The sequence below is a fragment of the Manacus candei genome, unplaced genomic scaffold (genome assembly GCF_025592945.1).
Source record: "Manacus candei isolate 608988 ecotype Guabito, Panama unplaced genomic scaffold, ASM2559294v1 h1tg000069l, whole genome shotgun sequence".
Taxonomy (NCBI): domain Eukaryota; kingdom Metazoa; phylum Chordata; class Aves; order Passeriformes; family Pipridae; genus Manacus; species Manacus candei.
This window is the reverse complement of record NW_026138117.1, coordinates 2,604,143-2,626,269: the sequence shown is the minus strand read 5'-3', so window position 1 is coordinate 2,626,269 and position 22,127 is coordinate 2,604,143. Positions and strand designations below refer to the sequence as shown.

Here is a 22,127-nt window from a genome sequence, read left to right as displayed (position 1 = left end):
TTCAAATTTAAAAAGGATTTTGTTATGAAGCTCTGTATTGAATTTTAAATTTTCTCCTAAAATAACAACACATTTTTGCTTCTCTGCCTCTTTAGCAATTTAGCACCCTAAGGATGACTTTACAAAACATTTCACTATTGATGAACCAGCATTTTTCACCCTCTTATTATCAGGAGTGTCAACAATACACATGAGCAACCAGAACAACTATATTAACAGCTTCACACAGCACTGGCACTTCATTTTTAAATTAATGGATTTACGTGTTTGTACTATCTTTTAGACAGATGTAACCATATGCTCATAATTAGTCTGCAGTGTATTTCAGTATTTTTCTGAATCGCAGCCCTCATCAAGAGTATGTACATTATTATGCATCATTGTCTTTATAATGGTTTTATATAAATTTTACATTAAATTATCTTCTGAGCCTGACTAGGTCCATTCCTTACCGATCCTTTTTTGATATAAACAAGACATGGACCTTGCACACAGTTTGTTCCTTAACGAATAATATTCCGGTGATAATTTATGCTAATAATACAAGAGGGGAAAATGCCCTGAATGTACCTCTAAAAGCTGAAACCCTCAATTATAAGATTTTGTTTGTGTGTTTTCTCTGTGTCCTAGTTAGGACAGCTGAGATCAGTTCATCATGGTGGGTGTAACCCAAAACTGTATTCTATAGCCTTCCATGTCATTTCCCAGAAACTAGACTATTGTTGTCAATAGACTATTCGCACCCTCTGCCCATAGAGCATGGTGGGTGTAACCCAAAACTGTATTCTATAGCATTCCATGTCATTTCCCAGAAACTAGACTATTGTTGTCAATAGACTATTCGCACCCTCTACCCATAGAGCCTGACTCCTCAGGCTATAAACTAGGTGTTAAGAGGCCTGTGAGATAGAAGGATGTTTCTGTCCTCACACCCTTTGTGAACTCCCCGCCCTGAGGAGAGTACCAAGCATTCCTGCCTGAACTGGAGGATATATAATCTTGGAGTTTTGGAACATTTTTTCAACCCACTCGTGGGATCCAGAGGACGGCTGCATCTCATCGCTCTCAACCAGACTTAGACCACCACTGGACTGCGATCACCAGTTCTGGCCAGACTGCAGCAGCTCTCCCACCAGCAGGTTCTTCCCCTCTCCCTTTACTTTGGACTCAAACAGGGCCCAAGGAACACCACTTTGTTCAGGCCCCAGGGTACTGGGTTATACATTTGGGTTTTTGTGGGTTGAGACCAATTGTTTGTTTGTATTATTGTACTTACTGTATTATTTTAATAAATTGTTATTCTGACTTATAATCTCTCCTTTGAGTTGGGTTCATTCCCCCTGCTGGTTAACTTTTAAACCAGCACACTCTGTTTTCAAGTTCTTCCTTCTATCCCTTAATCTTTTCGAATTAGAGAATCTAATCTTCTAATCTGGTAAACTACTTTAAAATTCTGTGGCAATTTCTTCTCTGTTTCAAGAGAAGAAAAGTAGTTAGGTGCCTTTCTTCATCTCTTTCACACTAAAAAAAACCCACAACCCATGTTGTTATTATGAATGTTTTATCCAATCTCAAAGAAAAGGAAGGAAAGAACTCTTATCCTTAGCATATAGATCATTCCAGATGAATAACCACGTAATATCTAAAGAAAGTGATTAAGACCACTATAACTATCTCAAAGGACAACAGAGGCCACCCTTCTCTGACCAAGAAGGTGCTTTTTACAAGAAAATATTATCATTTCTTTGCAGAGGGAGAGACATTTGTACGAGTACAGAGGTAGTGGATAAGCTAGGAGAGGAAAGAGCTCAAGCATCTGTCCTCAGCATATCTTCTCACTTGTTTTCCTACCATTAGCCACTGAGAAAGGCATAGAGCTGATCTTTGTCCTTTCCAGCCTTTATCTATGGCACAATCATGTTTTTGTCACTGCTGATCCCTCTGACTGTCCTCTGAATATCCTTATGTTAGTTCCACGGGATTTCAAGTACTAAGTATTGTATCACAAGAGGATACTTAGGTCAACCTTCCTACAGTTGCTACCTGGGAGTGGCTCTGGTTCCTCTTAAAACAAATCCCTGTGGGTTGGAGCAGTTTACAAACAGCAGTTCCTTTGCTGCTCTGCAGTTTAGGGGGACATCTTCTCTGCAACCAACATTTGCAAATGTCCTTCTGGAACCTCACGCAAGGGGCTGGATACAGGGTTGTTAACTATGGAGATGATTAATCATCTGGGTTGTTCAGCCTGGAGAAGAGAAGGCTCTGGAGAGACCTTATAACAGCTTTCCAGTACCAGAAGACAGGCTACAAGAGAGCTGGAGAGGGACTTTGTACAAGGGCATGTAGTATATAGGAAAAGGGGAATGGCTTCAAACTGAGAGTAGGTTTAGATTGGATATTCTTTCCTATTCTTTCCTAAGGCAGTGGAAGAGGTTACCGAGAGAAGTTGGAGATGTCCCATCCCTGGAACTGTTGAAGGCCAGGTTGGATGGGGCTTTGAAAAACGTGGTCTAGTCAAAGGTGTCCTTGCTCATGACAGGAAGGTTGGAATGAGATGATCTCATTTCTGGGAAAAAGCTTTCTATGACTCTATGAATGTCTCCTCAATATGATGACAACTAGTAGCTCCAGCTAAGCATACAAAACTAGGACTAAGCATAGGGTCTTAGAGGAGAAAACTTATTCTTAAATCTGTGTTTATTGATAAACAAGGTCTTAGCAGTGATCAGTTTTACAAAGCCATACTGACTGCGCAATGACAGGATCTAGCTCCTGAGCCACCTGACGACTGTGCTCAAAGTAAAACAAGCAGGTATGTTTGGAAATTGCCGATATGAGGGTTCTCTCCCGTGCTTTAGTACATATGCCTACACTGACCTAGGTCTCATTTGCCATCCTGTAGCATAATCCATATGAGCTAAGTTGATACAAGAGGGAACGTGGTACCAGGATCTTAACTATTATGTTGTATAACTAGCTTTAAATGCCAGCCATACAGAACACATGCACTTACAAATTATTAATTTGACAAAATTATAAAAAATTATACAGCTGGCAAACTTATACTCAACTTATTAATTGCATTTTGACTTTTTAAGGAATGTATTTTTAGTTTTGTCTGTTCACATACTGTAGTGGTTTTGTGTTACAAGTTCCAGTACCAGAAACTGCATATTCTTGCTCAAGTAATGTTTTACACTATAGAAAAATGTGCAGTTTTAATTTAATAAATATTCACTAGAAAAGAAGATACAGCTAGAAATAGATAGAAACAGATTTATCTCATTTACTCAAAGTAGAGTTGAATACTCAGAGGTCCCTCCTGAATGAACATTCAAGCAACCAAATTTAACTTGCACAAATGCACACCAAAAGCAAATGTTAATTGCTCAGGCTTGTGCATGCTCCCAAAAAGAGTAGGTTTATTTTTTATGGGATGGGAATGAAGCAGTACACAGACACAGACACATATACATTCTGAAAGCAATGACACAAAGGAAATATTTTTAATTGTTTATAATTTCCTACTCTGGTTTCTTTCCTATGGATATAGAATTTTATCCTTCTCTGATACTTTATTTCCAGGTTGATTGCCTTTGTCTATATTGAGACACTGTATAGGAACCCCACCTGTGATGTGCTGAGAGACGCTGCATGCACAAGTGGCACAAGGATATTTTATGTCCACAAGAAGTTTATAGTGTAAATCAGTCTAAGCAATATAGGTACTTCTTATGTGAGTAGGTCACAATACCAGTGGCTAACCTTATCTTCTTTTCATATTGATACAGAAATACATTCACTCAAAAAAGAAGTGCAGTTGCCTTGTCTGACTGATTACACCTAACCTTTTCGCCATGAAAACATTTATGTTTTATACACAAGTGATAATTATGTGAGTCCTTTCAAATAAAACACATACATAGCTCCACACCATTTATTTGTAACATTTAGCATTGTACTGCCTGAGAACAAGAGGTTTATATATGGTAAACACACGAGCAGTCAGACTCTGTTTTTGATCCCCAGACTATAATGTAATTTTTTTTGGTCTATTATGAAAAAAGAGCTGTTTATCATAATTTGTCTTGCATATTGTTCTGAAGAAGGTAGAACAAATGCAGTGTTGCCCAAAGAAAAAAATTCCTCAGAAATGTGCTGAACTTCAAACCATTGCCCCACTATCATAGACTTCTGCTGCAGTAGCAAACTGCTTTCTCTAAAGTAGAGAGGAATTTTGGATGACTGAAGTCTTTCAAAACTATGAAAAATTCCACATTGTTCAGAAGAGAAAACAGAGCCAGTGTGGCCTTGGGATCACTTTCAATTATATGTGTCGAGGAACTGCTTTGCTCTGTGAATGTTCTGTAATTGGTTGCAACCCTCCAAAATGTCCCCTATTATTCTGAGTGACCCTGTGCTTTATGGCACATAAAACTCCAAGTTCTGGCCTCAACTCACACTGCCTCTGGATTGCAGCTTGAGCCCAGTGCCATTGTGATGCTTTGAAGCCACAACAGAGGAAGACAGGGTAGCAGTAGAGCAACACAAAGCACAAGTCTTTAAATCAGCAGAGCTAAGGCTCAGATATTTCCTTCCTTTTGATCACAGTGTCCTGTATTTTGCCAAGATTAATTTGAGACAGTCATTCTTCACTATGTAACTCAGTTGCTTCACACTTTGGATATCTGACCCTGGATATTACATGCTTTCAGAGAAAATGAATGGAAAGAATTTTGTCACACATACACAATTGGTGAAAACCCTGCTAAGCAAATACTATTATGTGAAATGCAGTCTGCCCGTGGACACTTACACTTTGCAGAAGAGGAAGCTAACTTATTCAAATACACTTATTCTATGACAGATAATCCTCACCTGAATGACTCCAAATGTTTTTAGACTGCGACAGAAAGACTTCTACATATTATTAGGATCAGAGGAGTTCTAATCTCCATTACTTTTCTATTATGTTGTGGGGATGTTTCTCGGCGTAAAGAAAACAAATATATCTTGGATCATTTTTTTTTACATTTAACCACTTGTGAAAAGAATCCTAAACCTGTAGTGTTCCATACCAGGTCAATACCAAGCAAGATGAAAGCCTCCTTTTGCTAAAACCAGTTAATTACAGAGACAACATTCTAAACTTCTTTAAAGTTTCATAATGGGTTGAGTTTATTTCTGTTTTGTCTATAAAGATTCTAGATCCAATTCTACCCCATACGTGATATGTAATAGAAGTTGAAGAGGTGAGGGGCCAAAACTCCAGTCAGGTAAAAAGTTCAACTGTTGATAAAAAACAGAAGCAGGTAAAATAATGATATTAGACACATAATCCACCTGCACCACTTTTCAGAGCTCATTCATTTTTATACAAGGGACTCTTTATCCTGCACTACTTATATGCACCAATCTCTGCTTAAATATACAAGAAACTTCCAATGATGGAAATGGAGCTTTCAGACTTGTTTTGGTGGTTTAAACCGCTGGAGCAAATGGAGCAACATATTGAAAGAAAGCAGGTTTTTGATACTACTGAGTCTTTCACTAAGATCTTTGCTGGTGTAGTTAAGTTTATTAAGGAAAGGATATTTTGGCATTCCTAACCATAAAAGCTATGACAGAAAACAAAGAAAACACAGGTGTCAAAGTCACACTGTACCTCTGGTTTGAAATATAACACATTGCAGTGCTGATTCCTGCTTCAAAAAATCACTAAAGGTACCCATAGTCATGTTCTTAGCTGTGGCTACTCCACTCAACCAGGGTTACTTGTGGCTTCTTTTTTAATTGACTACAGACACACCAAGAGACAACATAAGCACCCACATTTCAATCTTACTGCTTGTATTTTAGACAAAATTTTCAGGTTTACAATTAATATGTGCCTTTCTGCTTCCTATAGCCAGTGGGCTTTCCATATATGGTGACTCTACAGAAACAGATAAAACCTGACTGAAGGCGCTTCTGGCAAAATTAAGAAACATCCAGTGTGTCATTTGTTTTCTACGGGCATCTTTCAGAGTTACAGGGAAGGTTACATAATACACTAGCCAATGTTTGTAATAACCTTGTACCAGGAAGAAAACATCAACAATATATAACAGCAGTGATGAAATCTTCATTGTGGAAGCACAGACCTGAGGCCGTAAAGCACTGTTCCATCCGGGTGAAGGCGAATCATTCTATTCTTCACAGTAACACCATGCACAAATGATTTCTTGTCGTTTAAGAAGTAAGTGTCAGGCACCCAAAGCTGATCTGCCACCCGGTTGTCAAGCGTGAGGTTGAGAGGTATCCCAGCATAAGCCAGCCTCTTATCTCTCCAGTACTGTTGAAAATACATCGTCAAAGTGTAATCCTGGTGAGGAAAAAAAAAAGAGAAGCACAACAGTCAACCATACTATGTGTAACTGGGAGAATAATTTTTTTTTCCTGTTAATAGTTTATTTTGCTGTTGATTTTATTTACATTTAATATTTTTAAACACTTAATAAAAATTAAATATTTGTATCACTTAATCATCATGGCTAGGCTTCATGAATGAAGATTTGGGAAGGGCTCTACCCACATTTGCTACAAGTACGCTGGTGGCTAAAAAGGCCAATGGCAGATAGACAAGTGCAGTTGCAAAAGGCACAGCAGAAGGACTCCTTAGGTGGTATCAGCAAGACACGGCTCTTTCTGTGTTGTCTTTTCTCCTCGAGAGTGATCCTGCTTGCTTTCTCAAAAGAAGCAGCAGCGTTATAGACGGTGTGTCTCCAGACCTGATTGGAGGCCAGAGTAGACCAGTGATGATGATGATCATCGCTGATCATTATCAATAAATAGTTCATATAATTCAAGTGTCACTCTAGACTAAGGGACCATTTCAAATTCAGCTAGTATCAGTATCTTTTGTCCTGCTCCTCCTTTTTTCCCATGTAGTTCCTGTGACAACTACCCAAAATTATCATGTTTGTGGAATGATAAATGACATAATAGGTAAATACTGCCATCTTCCCCATTTTTAAAAATTATAGATGAATGGAAAAACATTAGAAGTATTTTGAAGCAATATGTAAATAACTGTCTGAAAAATAACCTGTGAATATGCTGATTATACATGTGACTTTGTGTGAGACTGCATCTTGCAGCTACATAAATATTTTCTCATCAACAGGCTACATTGGTACCTAGAAGAATAGTAAATTGTAGTAAGATCCCACTAATGTGAATGCTTGGTTTTCATACTTTTGTCAGTTTTAAGGTTCATGGTGTCTGCTATGAACCGTGATCACTAATGTAAAAGCCTAAACATGGATACAGAAGCCTAAAACATCCATTTTAAATTTATTTATTCATTTCAGAATTTGCTAACTTGACTTCTCCATGTCATAATAACACTACATTGAAACACTTTGAAAGCTTAGATGATAGGCCTCATTCATTAGCTTCATGATATTATAAAACATTGAAAAAACAAATGTCTGGGAACATTTTAAAGTTATGTGCCAACAAAGCTGAAAAAATAATCACATGAAAAAAAATGACACCAAAAGTACAGGCCATTAAAACTCTGATTTTCAAATTACAGAAGTGCTCTAAACAATAAAACCCTTCATGAAATTCTTCACAAAACCCTGAGAAATTTATGTGATCTCCAAACACATTTAAATATTTAGCAGCAGGTGTGCAAGCCACAGGATACCTGCATTTGCATCTGGTTCTACAAACTGGTGATGCAAAACCCCTCAGGCCTGCTGCTTGTTTGGGAAAAGGATGCTCAAGCTTTCTAAGCACAGCTTTTGAGAACAGTCCATTCTTGCAATGGGTTTCATGTGGAGACAATCCAATTTCAGGCAGTGCTCCTGCCCTGCTTCCCTCAAGCCCTAGAGCCTTTCCTTGAAATCATATGAAACTTTCACGCTCAGAGTCTTTGCATTTTTGATTCAGTGACTCATTCTCTTTAATGAGGGAGCTGCTATAGTTTAAAGAAATCAAATTTAATTGCTTAGAAAAATAAATCATTATAGATATCAAGGAAAAGCTGTTCCCATTTTAAGAAACTAATAGGAGATCTTTGAAAACAAAAGAGCCCCGTGATGGGAGAGAAGAGCCCACGTGTAACTGCCTGGAAGGAATCTCATCCGTCAAACTTCAAATCTGACATGACTGCTCAGGAGAACCGTGCTCCATTTTTGTGCTCCACTTTCTTCAGTGGGACTAATGGTCCCTGCTTATCAGTGAATGAGGTGCATGCTACACTGGGTGCACCTGCCTCACTCCCATTAGCAAGTCAGGAAGACCACCTCTCTCCTCATGTTCAATGCAACCAGTTTTCTAATGCTAATGCATTGGAACAAATATCCTCTACCCGCTCTGTTTTGCCTTAATTAAAGCTTGTTTCTATTAGCATTCAAAATTTGCTATGTGCCTGGCTTCTATAATGGTTTGCACATCAATGTCAAGAGATTTGGTATTATAAAAGCTGTGGACACATGAGCAGTACACCAAGAGCTCACCAGACGTAAATGCACAGTATATGCACAAAATAATGCTAAAAAATGAAATAAAGAAAAGTGATGGCACAGCATAGCATCGAAAGAAGTGAACTGGCCAGCACCAAAATATAAGAGGAATTAATTTGAAGAGAGCTTCAGGTTAGCTTCCTTTTTCCTTTGGCTTGAGACAAAATATATTTTAACATCTAATGAGTGGAGTAATTAATTAGCTAAGTAAAACATATGTAGCAATACAAGCACTAATAGTCTGTTACTTTATTTTTAAATAATAACATTTACTATATCAGGGAACAACAGAGAAGGAAGTTTACAAATTACACAAAGAACCAGTAACATCTGTAAAACATCCAGAACTTCCAGTGTCTTGAATTAAAATCAAACTTCCAAAACACATCCTCTAAGATAAGAATTTCACTAGTGCTTCCCCTATTAACCCTCACTTCTTATAGCATCTTAATTTTAAATTAAAATTTAAAAAAACCTTCTATGTGTCTATGTATATGACTATATTTGCATGTACTGAAAGCAATGATACCCCAAAAATTATTTTTTCAAAAAAGAGTAACCCCACTGTGCACTTCAAACAGAAATAGAGTACCCAAGAAAGCACTTGTGTTACCCCACAGTTTGAAGGATCACTGTACGTTTGGGCTCTGTCAGCCTCACCTGCTCTGAAGAAGATGACAGAAAGAATTAATATGAACCATGCTTGGTTACCATCACACTTTTTTCAATCACCTCAAAGCAAAAAGAAGCAAAGTCATATTAGAACTGCACTGAAACTGCTTGGTTGTGCAAGGAGCAGTAAATGAGCAGGAAAGGCCAGTTCCTTAGGGTGACTCTACCCAAATCACTACCTGCAGAAAGTAAGCTTATTAAAACCCATAAGGATGTTCTAATTCTTTGATTAACTAATTTTCAAGACTTTGTACCCATAAGGGAAATTTTTCCCTATACTCAAGAAAAATGCAAAAATGGTTTGAGCGTGAAATGGAAAAAACTGCACTAGGGATTTGTCAGGTAAAATGAGAAGATGAACTTTTACCTCTCAGTAAGTAGTCTACAAAGTTTATTAAGTAGTCTACGAAGTTTATTAAGGCTCACCTCCCTCCAGGGGAGGTTACAATGATATAGAGGTCAAGAGCTAGTCTAAAGCTAGAAAAGATTAATCCCACTACAGCTACTGCATTAGGGTGTTGTCAAAGACAACACAGAGCTGCCAGCTTTAGGAAATTCTAACTACTGCATGGAGCAGTGGACAATTTTCTCAGCATCAAAGACCTCTATAAAACATATTTTATTCCCCCAAACAATACCAGATAACATTCAGTGTTTCCCCTCTCCAGCTGTTCACAGTAATAAGATGCTTCAGGTCAAGCATGGTAAAAAATCACTCAAAGCCCTGACGGGCAACATACAAAGTGCTTCTGAAATATAGGAGAAACGTCCTCAAAATGGGAAAAGCTGAACTACACAGGCAACACGATCTTTCTTTTGTGTATTCAAAGACCTTGGAACATCCTACAAGGATAAAGGACAGTGATGAGCATCCTTGAATTTTTATCATGGCAACAATGCTACTAATAGAAGGAAAGGAACACAAAAAGGTGTGATGGTGTTTTTTTCAACCTAGTTTTCCCTGGTGAAGGGGAGTGGAAAACTGAATTAAAAAAACTCAAATAGTAGATAATACTTTGGAAGACATTTAGATATGATGATAAACAGGCTGATATCACAACTGATATATCATGTGTATTGTTTGTGATTTTAAGACATCTTAAGCAAGAATTATAGAGACTCACAAATACTGTATATGCTAATCATGTACAAAGAAATTTTTAAGCATTGCCTACATGGTATCTGTCTCTCCAGACACTCTCATGGAGTGAACATACCACGTAGGAAGCACAACTAAGCCGCTCCTACAAAGCCACTTCAGACAGCTGATGTACAGTACCTAATGCATTGACTATAAGACTAATGAATGAGAAATACTAATATGTTGTAATACTAAAAGCAAACAATTTGTTTTCTATTACAGGGTTTGTTATCTTTAGCTTTTCTCTCCTGCACTCAATAATAGGGAAAGAAAAATTTTAAAATATAGTTTACTCATCCAAATAAAATTAACATAATTATAGCAGCAACAATGCTCTAAAATTGATTATCAGCTTAGAGTCTTACTTTATCATGTATTGAGGATGTTACAAGTTTTCCATTAGCTGAAGAAATGTGTTTTTTCAAAATTACTGCTAGGTAAACACTGCAATTAACAATTGCGATGGAGTACTGTTAACATGACAGTTTAGCAAAAGAAGTTATTCATGCAAAATTAATAAATATGTTGAAAATTACTAGAAATTTCACTGTCTTGGAAGACAGCCTTGCGTCAACTTGAAATACAGATTCCCATTTTAAATTTGCATTTGGATGTAAATTCACATCCTTGTTTTCTTGACCAACAGATAAACGAGACTATTACCATCAGCTTTTGGATTATTTAATTTTGATTAATTAATAAAGTAAATACTCATTCAGTGGATAAAATGATATATTGAAAATCCATGCCTTAGACTCTAAAACCTCAAAGTCACTTCCCTCACCATCCATATAATTTCAAAAATTAGATATGGCTGCTGTAGTATAAGGAGCTATTTCTGCAGCATTGATGATTTATATTCTTCCCAATAAGCCCAAAGTGAATTGCAAAGCCAAACTCATGAAACCTATTTTGACAAAATGTCTGTAAAATCTGTCCCCCTACCATACATGGAAGAGATCTGAGAAAGAGATTCATGCACACATTAATTCAGATAGCTAAATATGAATTTAATAAAGGTGTATTCAGAAAGGCTAACCTTAGGAAGTCAGAATTTACCAGCACTGCTATTCAGTTGTGTGAGATGTTCACATAAACATTTTTCTTCACATTCAAAATTCTCTAATAGCTTCAGCAACTTTCATATTAAAGAAAACTTTTATTAAAGAAAAAAATTTATAATCACAGAATCATTAATGTTGGAAAAGACCTCTAAGATTATCGAGTCCAACCATTAACCTAAACACTTCCATGTTCACCATCAAACCTTATCCCCAGGTGTCACATCTACGTGCCTTTCGAACACTTCAGGGATGGTGATTCTACCCCTTCCCTGGACAGCTTGTTGAGTGCTTTAAACCTATATTTTTACATTATATTTTACTTGTTGACATTTTGATTTGCCCAATATCTAACTATACACATACATTTAATTGTCAGCAAATAATTAAACCATACATTCAATTGTCAGTAAATGGAGAAAATCACCAAAGTCTACTGCTCTGCAAAGTCTTTTACAAGAAAACTGTCTGATCAGAACCTCTCTGGCTTTAGATGTGGTTCCTGAACAGCCTGAGTGAAGGAGACCTGAGCACGCACACAGAAACACACACATCCACTCTAGTCCACCAAAGCATCTTCCTCTAACACTCCTTGGTCTACCTGCTGCTATAGTAAAGATTCATCTCACCTGTAAGATCCTGACTTGGGCTTCTCTCTGCCACCATGCAAAATCCCTACAATACTGACAGGTTGAAAACATAGTACATGTTTTCCCAAGCACGCAGCTACAATACTCTTAGGAAAATGATAAGGCAGCTCAGTCACACTGATTTCAGTGTGACCCTCCATACATATATGTTGTCTTGGTATCCTTTGTACCAAATTATCACTATTTTTACCTCCTCTACTGAAACACAAATGGATGGTGTTATAAATAGATCTAAGGAAATAAGACTCACTTGATTCTACAGAACAGTTTTCCAAATAAATGTATGATTGTGTGGGTTTTACTTGCCCTCTCATACCCTTTGGCACAAGAGTTTCCATCTCTACTTAAACCACAGTGCCTTCTCCAAAAAGCCTGTTCCCTATCGAGCATCTCTGGGTGCTCCGAGGAGGGTTGCCATACCAACCAGTGCTTGGCGTTCTGCAGGCAAAGGGAGCACAGTTGACATAGCAACCAGCCAAAGCAGTTTCTTCCCAGCTTTTCGGGGACAAGTGGTGGTCACTGGCACAGAAGTGAAGCTTCTCAGCAGAAATGAAGGGAGCAACCAGGCACTCTCAGCAGGTACTGCCCCATGGCACTTACTCTTCAAAATCTGGGTATTGGCTTTTCCCTCTCTGTTCCTCTGCCCACCACAAACTGATGGGGATGCCTTCCTGTTCCTGGGGCATTCTTTCATCTGAACATTAGAGGACATCAGCTAACAAGGAAGCAATTGCTTGGGCCAAGCTTTGGAAGGCAAATACAGAGAAAGAACAAGTTCCTGCAAATATTCCAGTTCAGGGACATAAGACGATAAGAAGACAGTCTGGGCTATTTAATCCCTGACAAATGGGGATGGGAGGATAATATTTAAATATACCTTCTCTAATTCAGAGTATCACAGGTATTACAACATCATAGGCTTCTCAGTAGTCAGGAATTTCTATTCCCAGGAACTGATCAAAGAAAAAATAACATACACCTTTATGCTTCACAGGTGTAATACTCTCTGATCTGGTAGAAGAAAGTTAGCAAGAAAAAGTATGGTCTTTCACTACAACCCTGAAGATCTGCCTATAGATTGTGTGGTAAGTTACAATCAAAATCCACTTGCTGATGGAACATAAAATTCAATATTTGATAGGTCCCTCCTAAAAAAGAGGAATACGAATGTCAAATGTATAGATGCTATACTTGAAAACTCTAAAAGAGATCAAGTCAGAAAAAAACACCATCTAATATCCTTAAGAAAAAGATTTACACAAAAGAAAAATAATGCTAGGCTCAGTGATGAATTTGCTTCATGAAGCACAAATTTATTTATTTTAGAGCTGACAGGGTCTTAAGAAAACAGCTACATTTGATTGTACTAACTGAAATCCTGCTAACAACATACAGGGAAGACAAAATCAACCTCTATCAGCCATCAGCTGGTTTCCATGATGGAGGCAGCTGACCTTAGAGAGATGGGAACTGACAACTAATGGATGTTGCCTCCTACACAGTAGCAGGATATGCCACCAGTGAGTTGGAGAAATGAGCTAGTGTCCTAAAATCTTAAAACTGTAGGATTTTTTTTTTCAGCTTGGAGATATGAAAAGAGATTAAAAATTTGGGATCTACCAAGTGCCCCTGAAGGACTTCTCACACTTCTACTTTGCTCTTTCCATAAATATATAATCTTACATCTTTTCTTTGCGTATCTTGAATGATCAATAAAAACCTGGAAGAAAAAAACTCTCAGGAAGCCCTATAAATTGATATTATTTGTCATATTTGTTCACGTCTTCCTATTTCTTACACTATTGAATGCATAAGTTTTTTAGAATCTGCAAGGTGTTCCAGGACCTCCAAAGCTGGGCATACACATATTTGTTTTAAATACTGCGACCATAAATATACAGCTCTATGTCCCTCTTACTTACTATGATTAAATATGGAAACCACTCAAAACAATTTTCAATAAATCTGTATTTCAAACTGAAAAGTCTACAGTCTTTTTGTCACCACAGAATTGTAAAAAGACCTTTCTACAGGCACTCTGGAACTTGTAGTTATTTTTTTAATCACTCCACAGTCCACAAATAAAACAAAACTATATTTTGGAACAGAATGTTGAGGGAAACATACACTTGAATGAAAATGAAAATAGGTATCTGTTCACATCCACACTTTCAGGTTAAAAAAAGGAATATTTACTCCACCGTGGGAAGAACTTCTTAAATTTTCTCATCTCCAAACCTATTGATTTGCTGACTCTGGGAGCCAGCCAATCTCACTGGCACTGGAACAGCAAGACTGACACCCAAAGTTCTACTTGTTGTCTGTGATAATCTGAAACACCAGATATTCTTATAGGAAAACTCATTCAAGACAAATACAATGAACAAAATGCCCTTTGAGAAAGATACCAAGAACACACTGGCCATCAAATGCTGCAGATATGCAGAACTTGAAACATAATCCGTGTATTTTTCAGTATCATGGCAGACACCATTTGGGTGTGCCAGGCCTAGAGGGCATCCCCACACCTCATGGGCCCTGATGGATCCTGGGGCTCCCCCTACCCTGCTCAGAGACCCAGAACTTCACATCAGCCCCTGCCCCACTGATGCCACAGCAGGGCTGGTCTCCAGCTTCCCACAGCCCTGCCCTACCTGGCCTTGGGCCCCACCAAGCTGAGCCCACCTGTGGTCCCATGACTCATCCCCATCCCCAGGGAGGTGCCCAATATCCAGGGCTGGGGCTGCCCTGGTGGCCCCCAGCTGCCCTGCTCTGGGTTGGGGGTGGGATGGGTCTTGGCTACCTGGCTGCCCTCCGTGGGGATCCCACACCACGGACACCCTGACAGTGTGTTCACAGCAACTGCGGCTCTTTACATGTAAGAGGGTAGTTCATTTGTACCAGGATTTTATCTGTTCATTTTAGAGTAAGGAAATAAACAAGAAGAGATTTCTCTGCAGTGGCTGGGAGTTGCAAAGGTGATGTATGAACTGCCCTCTGCTGCCTCTTCCCTTCCCTCCAGACACGGTACTTAGGCTGCCAGCTTCCCTTACATCTTCCTTTCACTCCATCAGCAATGCTAAATCCAACTTTACATCTTGCAGTAACAAAACTGGGATGCATGCTAAGTCAAAAGGAAAACAATGCATTTACTAAAAATCATTACTGTGAGTAGGATAAACTCACCTTGTGACACAGTAATACTCATAAAACTCAGTAAAGTGCAAAATAAATAAATGGGCAAAAAAACCAAATGCTGCATCCAAGAGGAAGTATTACATGCATATGTGATATTCAAGCCCCACACAAACTTCTTGCTGTTCAGAGACTGGCGGAAGAAGTAGAAGAAGGTATGTCCTTCTGATAGTGCCCTTTAAAAAAATCAGGCTGTGAGTGATTTTAAAGGGAAATGTCTTGCTGAAGGAACACTTTTGCATGTGCTCTGAAAACCCTGCAAAAATCTGCTAATAGCTTTTGGAAGGGAATCAAAATGTGTAATTGCATAAAGAAAAATGAGAAGGGTTTCAAACTGCAGTGCTGCCTAACTCCTGAAATGGTAAACTGAATAGTGTCAACAAGAGTGCAAAACTGATGCTGTAGTGGATAATGTGTTGGTTACTTTCCCCTTCCTGTGAATCTCATGAAGTTCAGCAAGGCCAAGCGCATGACCTTACACCTGGGTCAGGGCAACCCCAAGCATAAAACTAGGCTGGAGGGGGAATGGATTTGAGCAGCCCTGAGGAGAAGGACTTGGGGATGCTGGTGGATGAGAAACTGGGCATGACCCGGCAATATCCACTCACAGCAAAATTACTCATATACATCTGGGCTAGGTGGATACACCAATTTCAAAGACACTCCATAAATTCAGAAGTAAAAACAGAGACAAGTTATTTAAAGAACTGGAGTTATCTTAACCACAGGTACAGCCTGTAATCACTGCTCAATTATTTACCTAATTCATCTACTATGGTGAAATATCTCGGAAGTAGAAAGTGCACTTAAGAGGCAAGAAGTTCCTTTTTCCCCACAAGGCCCTAGGGTGGACAAAATGTGTGAGTAAATCAGCATGAGCAAGATACTTTATATGCCATTGATTTCAGATAGACATTAGTACTCTGCAGAGCACCTCAGCTAGGTTAAATCAGATGGACTCCTCAAAGACAAAATTATATCCTTGTTTGTCTATCTACCTCTATCTACCTCTGCTCTTGCTCTGGCAGTGCTTTTTCATGCTCATTTCAGACAATGGAGTAGGAATGAATGGTTTAGACTCATCAGGAACTGGACAAACTTTGTACAAGGTCTGTATGGTAAAAATGAGGCTCAGGTAAAGCTGCTGTAAGTAAAACAGGGAAGTCACCAAAGAAGGAGACTGAATTAAAGGCTATAGGAAAGCTCACAGGTGCAAAAGAATATCTGGATTGGGGATGAATCACAGAGGAGTGAAATTAAAAGAAAGCTTTATAACCTTGAGAAAAAATGTAAGACAGAAGCACACAAAACTCATTTAGGACACAAGTTAAACTCATTCTGTGCTCAAAAATAACATTTAAAGACAGCATAGAAAAATAAACAACCAGATCAAATGCATACATGCTACTATTGAAATGCTGCAAGTTCTTAAATTAGATAAAGGAACTAAGATACCTAATTTTAAGTGAGAATATTGACCTAACAGGAGCATCAGAGTCTTGATGGAAAGAAAGCAGTCAGTGGAAACCTGTAACACAAAACAAACTACATAGGCAAGAAAAAAAGGGTGTAATGTATGTTAAAGAAAGCTTTGCATCAGATAGACAACTGTTTTGAATGTTGAACATTATGGACTAAGACACCAGGCCTACATAAGTATTAGAAAACGCTGTCACTGCCTAATCAGGATGACAATGGTGTGAGTGAGAGAGATTTAAGAGATAGAAAGAAAACAAATTAGTAATCAGAATCTTCGATCACCCCCACACAGACTGGGTAAATGTCAGGTTGGGGTGTGATGCAGAGACTAAGTGACACCACAAATGACTGATTCATGAAGAAGCTTTCACTGAAAGTTGAAACAAGCCAAGACACCCTTGACTTGGTTCTGAGCAACGTGAAAGTCACGGGTCAAAATGCTGCGACAGAACAACTGCTCAAAAACCCTGATGGAATCGAGAAATTCTCTTCTAAAAATGAGAAAATTCTAAAATAACATAAAAATAGCATTTCATTTCAAAAAATAAACTGTATAAAAATGAGGCTGCCTGCTTCCTTTCAAGTTGGAGAAAAGATTGTTCGTAATATGAACTTCTGAATATCAAAAATAACTGTTGAGTAACAAACAAATAAACCCCAGAATGTTTAAAATTTTCAGTAAATAATTTTATTGAAACTAAAAATATGTACTTCAAAAATAAGAATTCACATTCAAAGGAGAATAAAATAGCTAATAAGATAAACATAGAAAAGAAAGACAAAACCACATAAGTAATAATTTCCTAAAGGCATAAACACTTATTATACATCATCAAATGATCTTACAGAAAGCTTTGTAGAACAAGAATGTAGTTCTTGCCATGGATTAATACCAGATATAAGACAAGCAACAAACAGAGCAGTCAGTCTTCACAATAGCGGGAGGTCACTTGCAGACCTGAACAGGGATTAGTGTGGTCATCATCTCCATAAATGTCATAAACACAGGATACCCACTGATGTACCTATATTTGCTACATTTCTTTGAACAGTAAAAATGAAAAGCGTGAGTGTGAGGAGGTGCAGAAGGACAGTAGAATTCTGAATGCCTGAGTAATAAAACAGAAAAAAAATTCAACTCTGATGCAAAGTAATGCCTATGGGGAAGAAAAAACCCTAACTATGGACTAATTGGTAGGCTGTGAGCTAACCATGGCCACTCAGGAAAAAAATGTTGTGATATTAACCAGATTTTTTATGAATAAATCAGTTCAGTATTCTGCAAAGTCAAAATAAGCAAACTGAACATTAAGACTATCCGGAAAAGAACTACAAAGGCCTGTTTGGATGGGGCCCTGAGTAACCTGGTCTAATGAGTGGCACCCCTGTTCACGGCAAGGGGGTTGGAACTAGATGATCTTTAAGGTCCCTTTCAACCCAAACTGTTCTATGATTCCTGCAAGTGTTCAAGAAAAAAAAAACATTGCACTGCATCATTTTTGTACTTACATATTGAACACTGTGTACAGTTCTAGTCCCTGTCCCCAACAGGGCAGAGCAAACAAGGTACTAGGAACTGCAGCAATGTGAAACGCACAGAACACCTCCCACATAAAAACAGACTAAACATGCAAAGACTTTTCTGCCTAGAAAAGAAGCAACTAAGAAATATATTGTAGATATCTGTAATAATGTTGTGGAGGAGGCCAACAGCTATTCACATCTCCTCACTTGTAAGAAATAGAGGCCAGCAAAAGAAATTACCAGATGTTGGGCTCTAAACAAATAAAATGGTACTCTGTTTTCATGCATATGTATATAGATGTGCATGTTTAAACCAGGTGGTTCTCACCCACTGCTTGAAACCAAAAACATGCAGATGCCCTGGGAAGTCCCTGAGCCATTTCATAGTTTGATGCTGGGAGAATATCAGAGAAACACTGCAACATAGTCTCATTCTACTTTTATACTATGCTAGAGCCTTCACCATTGCCCACAGCAGAAAACTAAACATCAAGTAAGATGGATTTCTAGTATAATTTCATAACACTGTTTTCATGTTTTTATCTTCTTGGAGCATGCTATGAAGTCAATTAGGACTCTGCAGTGTAGTTCATGAACTGATGTGACTGTCCTGTGTTGTTAATAAGCATCGCTGTCGGGGCTGGCAACTTATCTTTCCCAGGGGAAAGGAAGGAGAAGTTGTGACCTGAAACGCACAATTCATTTTTGATTCAATTGCATATGAAGACAATTTTGAACACATTATTTTTGCAAATAGCACAAGTATGGCAATGTAGAATATTTCAGTAACAGTCAAAATTCAGAAATTACATTGAGTTACTTCAATGATTTTGAGTGATAGTTATGTTCAATTTAATTTGTCTAGCATCTGCTCCTGGCAAATGTAAGCAGATGTGTCTAATTATTACCTTTTGATACTTGTATATGCACAGCATGAATAAGATTATGAAGAAAGGAGATTTTTGTGATATAGAGGTAAAATGCCTTTGAAGGAAATGACATCGCAGTGAATCAGATACTAAAATATCTATCTTATAGTTGGGAAGTTAGCAAATAAACACAAGCAATATATTCCAAGTGAAAACATTGTTTGAAGATGATAGATATATTTAGCCTATGGAAAATTTAAATTAGTTTGAAGCTTGAAATCAGAACTGTGTTCTTTCCAATTTATGTTCATAGAATCATAGCACATCCTAAGTTGAAAGCAACCCACTAGGATCATCGAACTCCAGCTCCCAATGAATTGATTGACAGGAGTAATATCCTTGACCTTACTTTCCAACTGTGACACCATTCACATTTTATTTGAGGGTTTTTTTGCATGTTGAAAGATTTTAAATTGGTTAAAACCCCAGTTAAGATGGTACATCTGCCCTTTTTAACACAACACAACAATTACATAGTTTTCTGGTCCATGTCAGGAGACAGAAGTTTAACCATAAATCCCCTGCAGAACGATTCTACACTTGGTTATGTCTGTCTCCTCAGATTGGGACCTCTTAACTCATAGCCCCTTGTGCAGCTTCTCCACCACCCTCATGTACATCTTTAGCCCTGATTTTGAGTCACTTGTTGACAGTACAGCTCTTGGACTTGCTGCTGTGTCCAGGGAAAAATTGCTGCCACTCAGCTGGCTGCTGCCTTTGAAGCCTGCAGGCATGCACTGCTGTTTGCTGCTGTGCAAGGGAATAGCTGCCAGCTTGATGTCTGTGTTTCTGACAGACCGCTGTCTGCCCAGTCCCTGGTGAGGTTGCTGCTCTCCATACAGCACGCTAGAGAGTGTCTGGAATCTTTGGGGTTATAAAATGTATGGCAGAAAGAGGATGCGATGGGTTTCTAGGGTGATATGATCAGGAAAAGCTGAACTCTGACAACTGTTGCAAAAGCAACATAATCTCAAATCAAGGAGTCTTGCTATTCACGCCAAATGCAAAAATGGTCATGTTATCCCCCTCTCATACACAGAGCACAGATCATGCCAGTAAAGATAGAAATATATATGGCTTGAAAATATCTATTCAAACCACAGATAAATTCTTTTAGCAATTTAAATTTTAAGAATGTTCATTTCACTATTAAATCATTTGGGTTTATCCACAATATGCAGACAAAATTACTCTGCTTATAACCAAGCATCAAACTTTCCAGATGGTACAAAACCTGTAAATAGATGAGAAAGATATATCTAAAACCATATTTCATGCCAATATAGATAAGTGGAGAATTATTCATCCATCTTAGTGTACTATAGTCAAATTTGATTCTGTTCCTATTTATGCAGATACTTTTTCTATTCTACAACTGAGTCCTTTTTGTGACTACTATAGTAAGTTTGTACCTTCTTCCAATTAGAATCGCAATTATCAGTTACTAGCAGAAACAGAATTACCTAATCGTTAATTATATAAAGCAACAAAAAGTGGACGTACAAACCAAACAGCAGACCCTATCTCAAGCTCAGAAATTAATGTATGTGTGATATAACCTAGTTTTACATTGTCTCTCCCATGTTTGTCCAGGTTCATCTCACAAAGAATTCATTCCTATATAGCCAGCTTTTCTCCATGGTCCCAAATCCAGCCTTCAGAGTAGAAGCTGCTGGATGCTGAGCACATTAAAACATTTGATGCTATTCTAGGAAAAGAGATCTTAGAAATCTAGCCCTAATGATGGAAATGGATGCATTTGAAAAACACGGTTGATTTATTACCTTTTATAACTAACTGTAACAAATGCATTTACAATAATAAAAGAATTTACTTTCTTTGAATTCAGACTGTTCCACAGCAGGGTGATTTATTCTATGCTCAGAAAAAGGCCTTTGCTCGAATTATTGAAGTATTATTATTACAATAGCATGACATGGTAGACATATTGCAAATGGATTCATAAACTAGGTCCCTGATAATATAATCACTGAATAAAAATATAAAGCATTTATATTTCCTATCAGGTACACAGATTATGCGAGCATTTGTATGTGCAGGCATGCAGACTTTAAATCCTGGTTCTGTGCTACTGTATATGAGAGACACACAGTGTCTTCTTGTCACACTAACTCACCTTTTCAGTAACACAGCTCCCCTCCCTAGGCTTTAAAAAGGTACTGGGTTATGTTAACATTACAATTACAAAAAATGTAATTTGTGGATCATTCACAAGCCTCTGAAAGATATGAAGGGTTGCTGCTTGGAGCTACTGTTTCAAAACCTTTACCTGAGGCTATGAATTCTAGAAGGCCAATTTAATTAGAAATTATTTAAAAAATATCACTAGGTAATATTTCTTCGTATTGAGAAGAAGTATTTATTTTGCATACTTCATGTTTTCAAAATCAATTGACATTTCTTTGCAGGAATGTCTTCAAAAGTCTACAAAATGTAATGTCCTTTGGATTTTCCAGTAAAGACAAAGGTAAAGTATACTGAAAACTGCAGAAAACTAGTCCCTGCCTTTCACAAGGCTAGAATTTGACTGACATATGTTCTGGACATACTCCAGTTACTCCTATTAAGTTAAGGGAATGAAACTATTTGAAATTGGGGAACATGGAAGAGGAAAGTCATGTACCCAGGGACTGAAAACAGCAGTAGCTGATGAGTTGGTAGGAATCATAGATGATGAAGCTGGGTATTTTGGGTAGTTACAAGAGCACTAGGAGTAACAGTGAAATGCATATGTGAAAAATGCTATCGTTATCCTAGCATGCAGCCAGTGATGGAAGTAGAAGTGCTGCTGCACAAGTTATCAGTTAAAATTTCCCTAAAATACCCTGAAAATTCTGGACACCCTTCCTCAAAAACTTCAACTGGAAAAGGTGCAGCAAAGGGCTAATGAAAGCCCAAGGGAAGAGAGAACCTGTCTTCTGAGTGAAACACTGGCTTGTTTA

General features: G+C 38.0%; 1 protein-coding gene and 1 long non-coding RNA gene across 7 annotated transcripts in view; one reads left to right on the top strand and one right to left on the bottom strand.

Moving 5' to 3' along the window:
- The window catches only part of GABRB3 (gamma-aminobutyric acid type A receptor subunit beta3), a 115,699-nt gene that overhangs the window by 28,511 nt on the left and 65,061 nt on the right, over positions 1–22,127 (bottom strand). Inside the window, exons 1-3 of one of the 6 annotated variants that reach the window (XM_051806906.1) lie at positions 12,288–12,450; positions 12,017–12,070; positions 6,144–6,364 (exon numbers count right to left, since the gene is read on the bottom strand). In XM_051806906.1, coding sequence (XP_051662866.1) covers positions 6,144–6,349 — 206 coding nt within the window. In that variant the 5' untranslated portion in view covers positions 6,350–6,364; positions 12,017–12,070; positions 12,288–12,450. Of the gene's footprint in view, positions 1–6,143; positions 6,365–12,016; positions 12,071–12,287; positions 12,452–22,127 lie in introns of those variants that run through there. The other 5 variants (XM_051806908.1, XM_051806907.1, XM_051806905.1 and 2 more) reach the window with 5 other exon arrangements.
- On the top strand, positions 12,506–13,553 carry LOC127479675 (uncharacterized). The gene is made up of 3 exons (XR_007907651.1): positions 12,506–12,616; positions 13,032–13,122; positions 13,433–13,553. It is a non-coding gene; the product is annotated as an uncharacterized LOC127479675 (long non-coding RNA).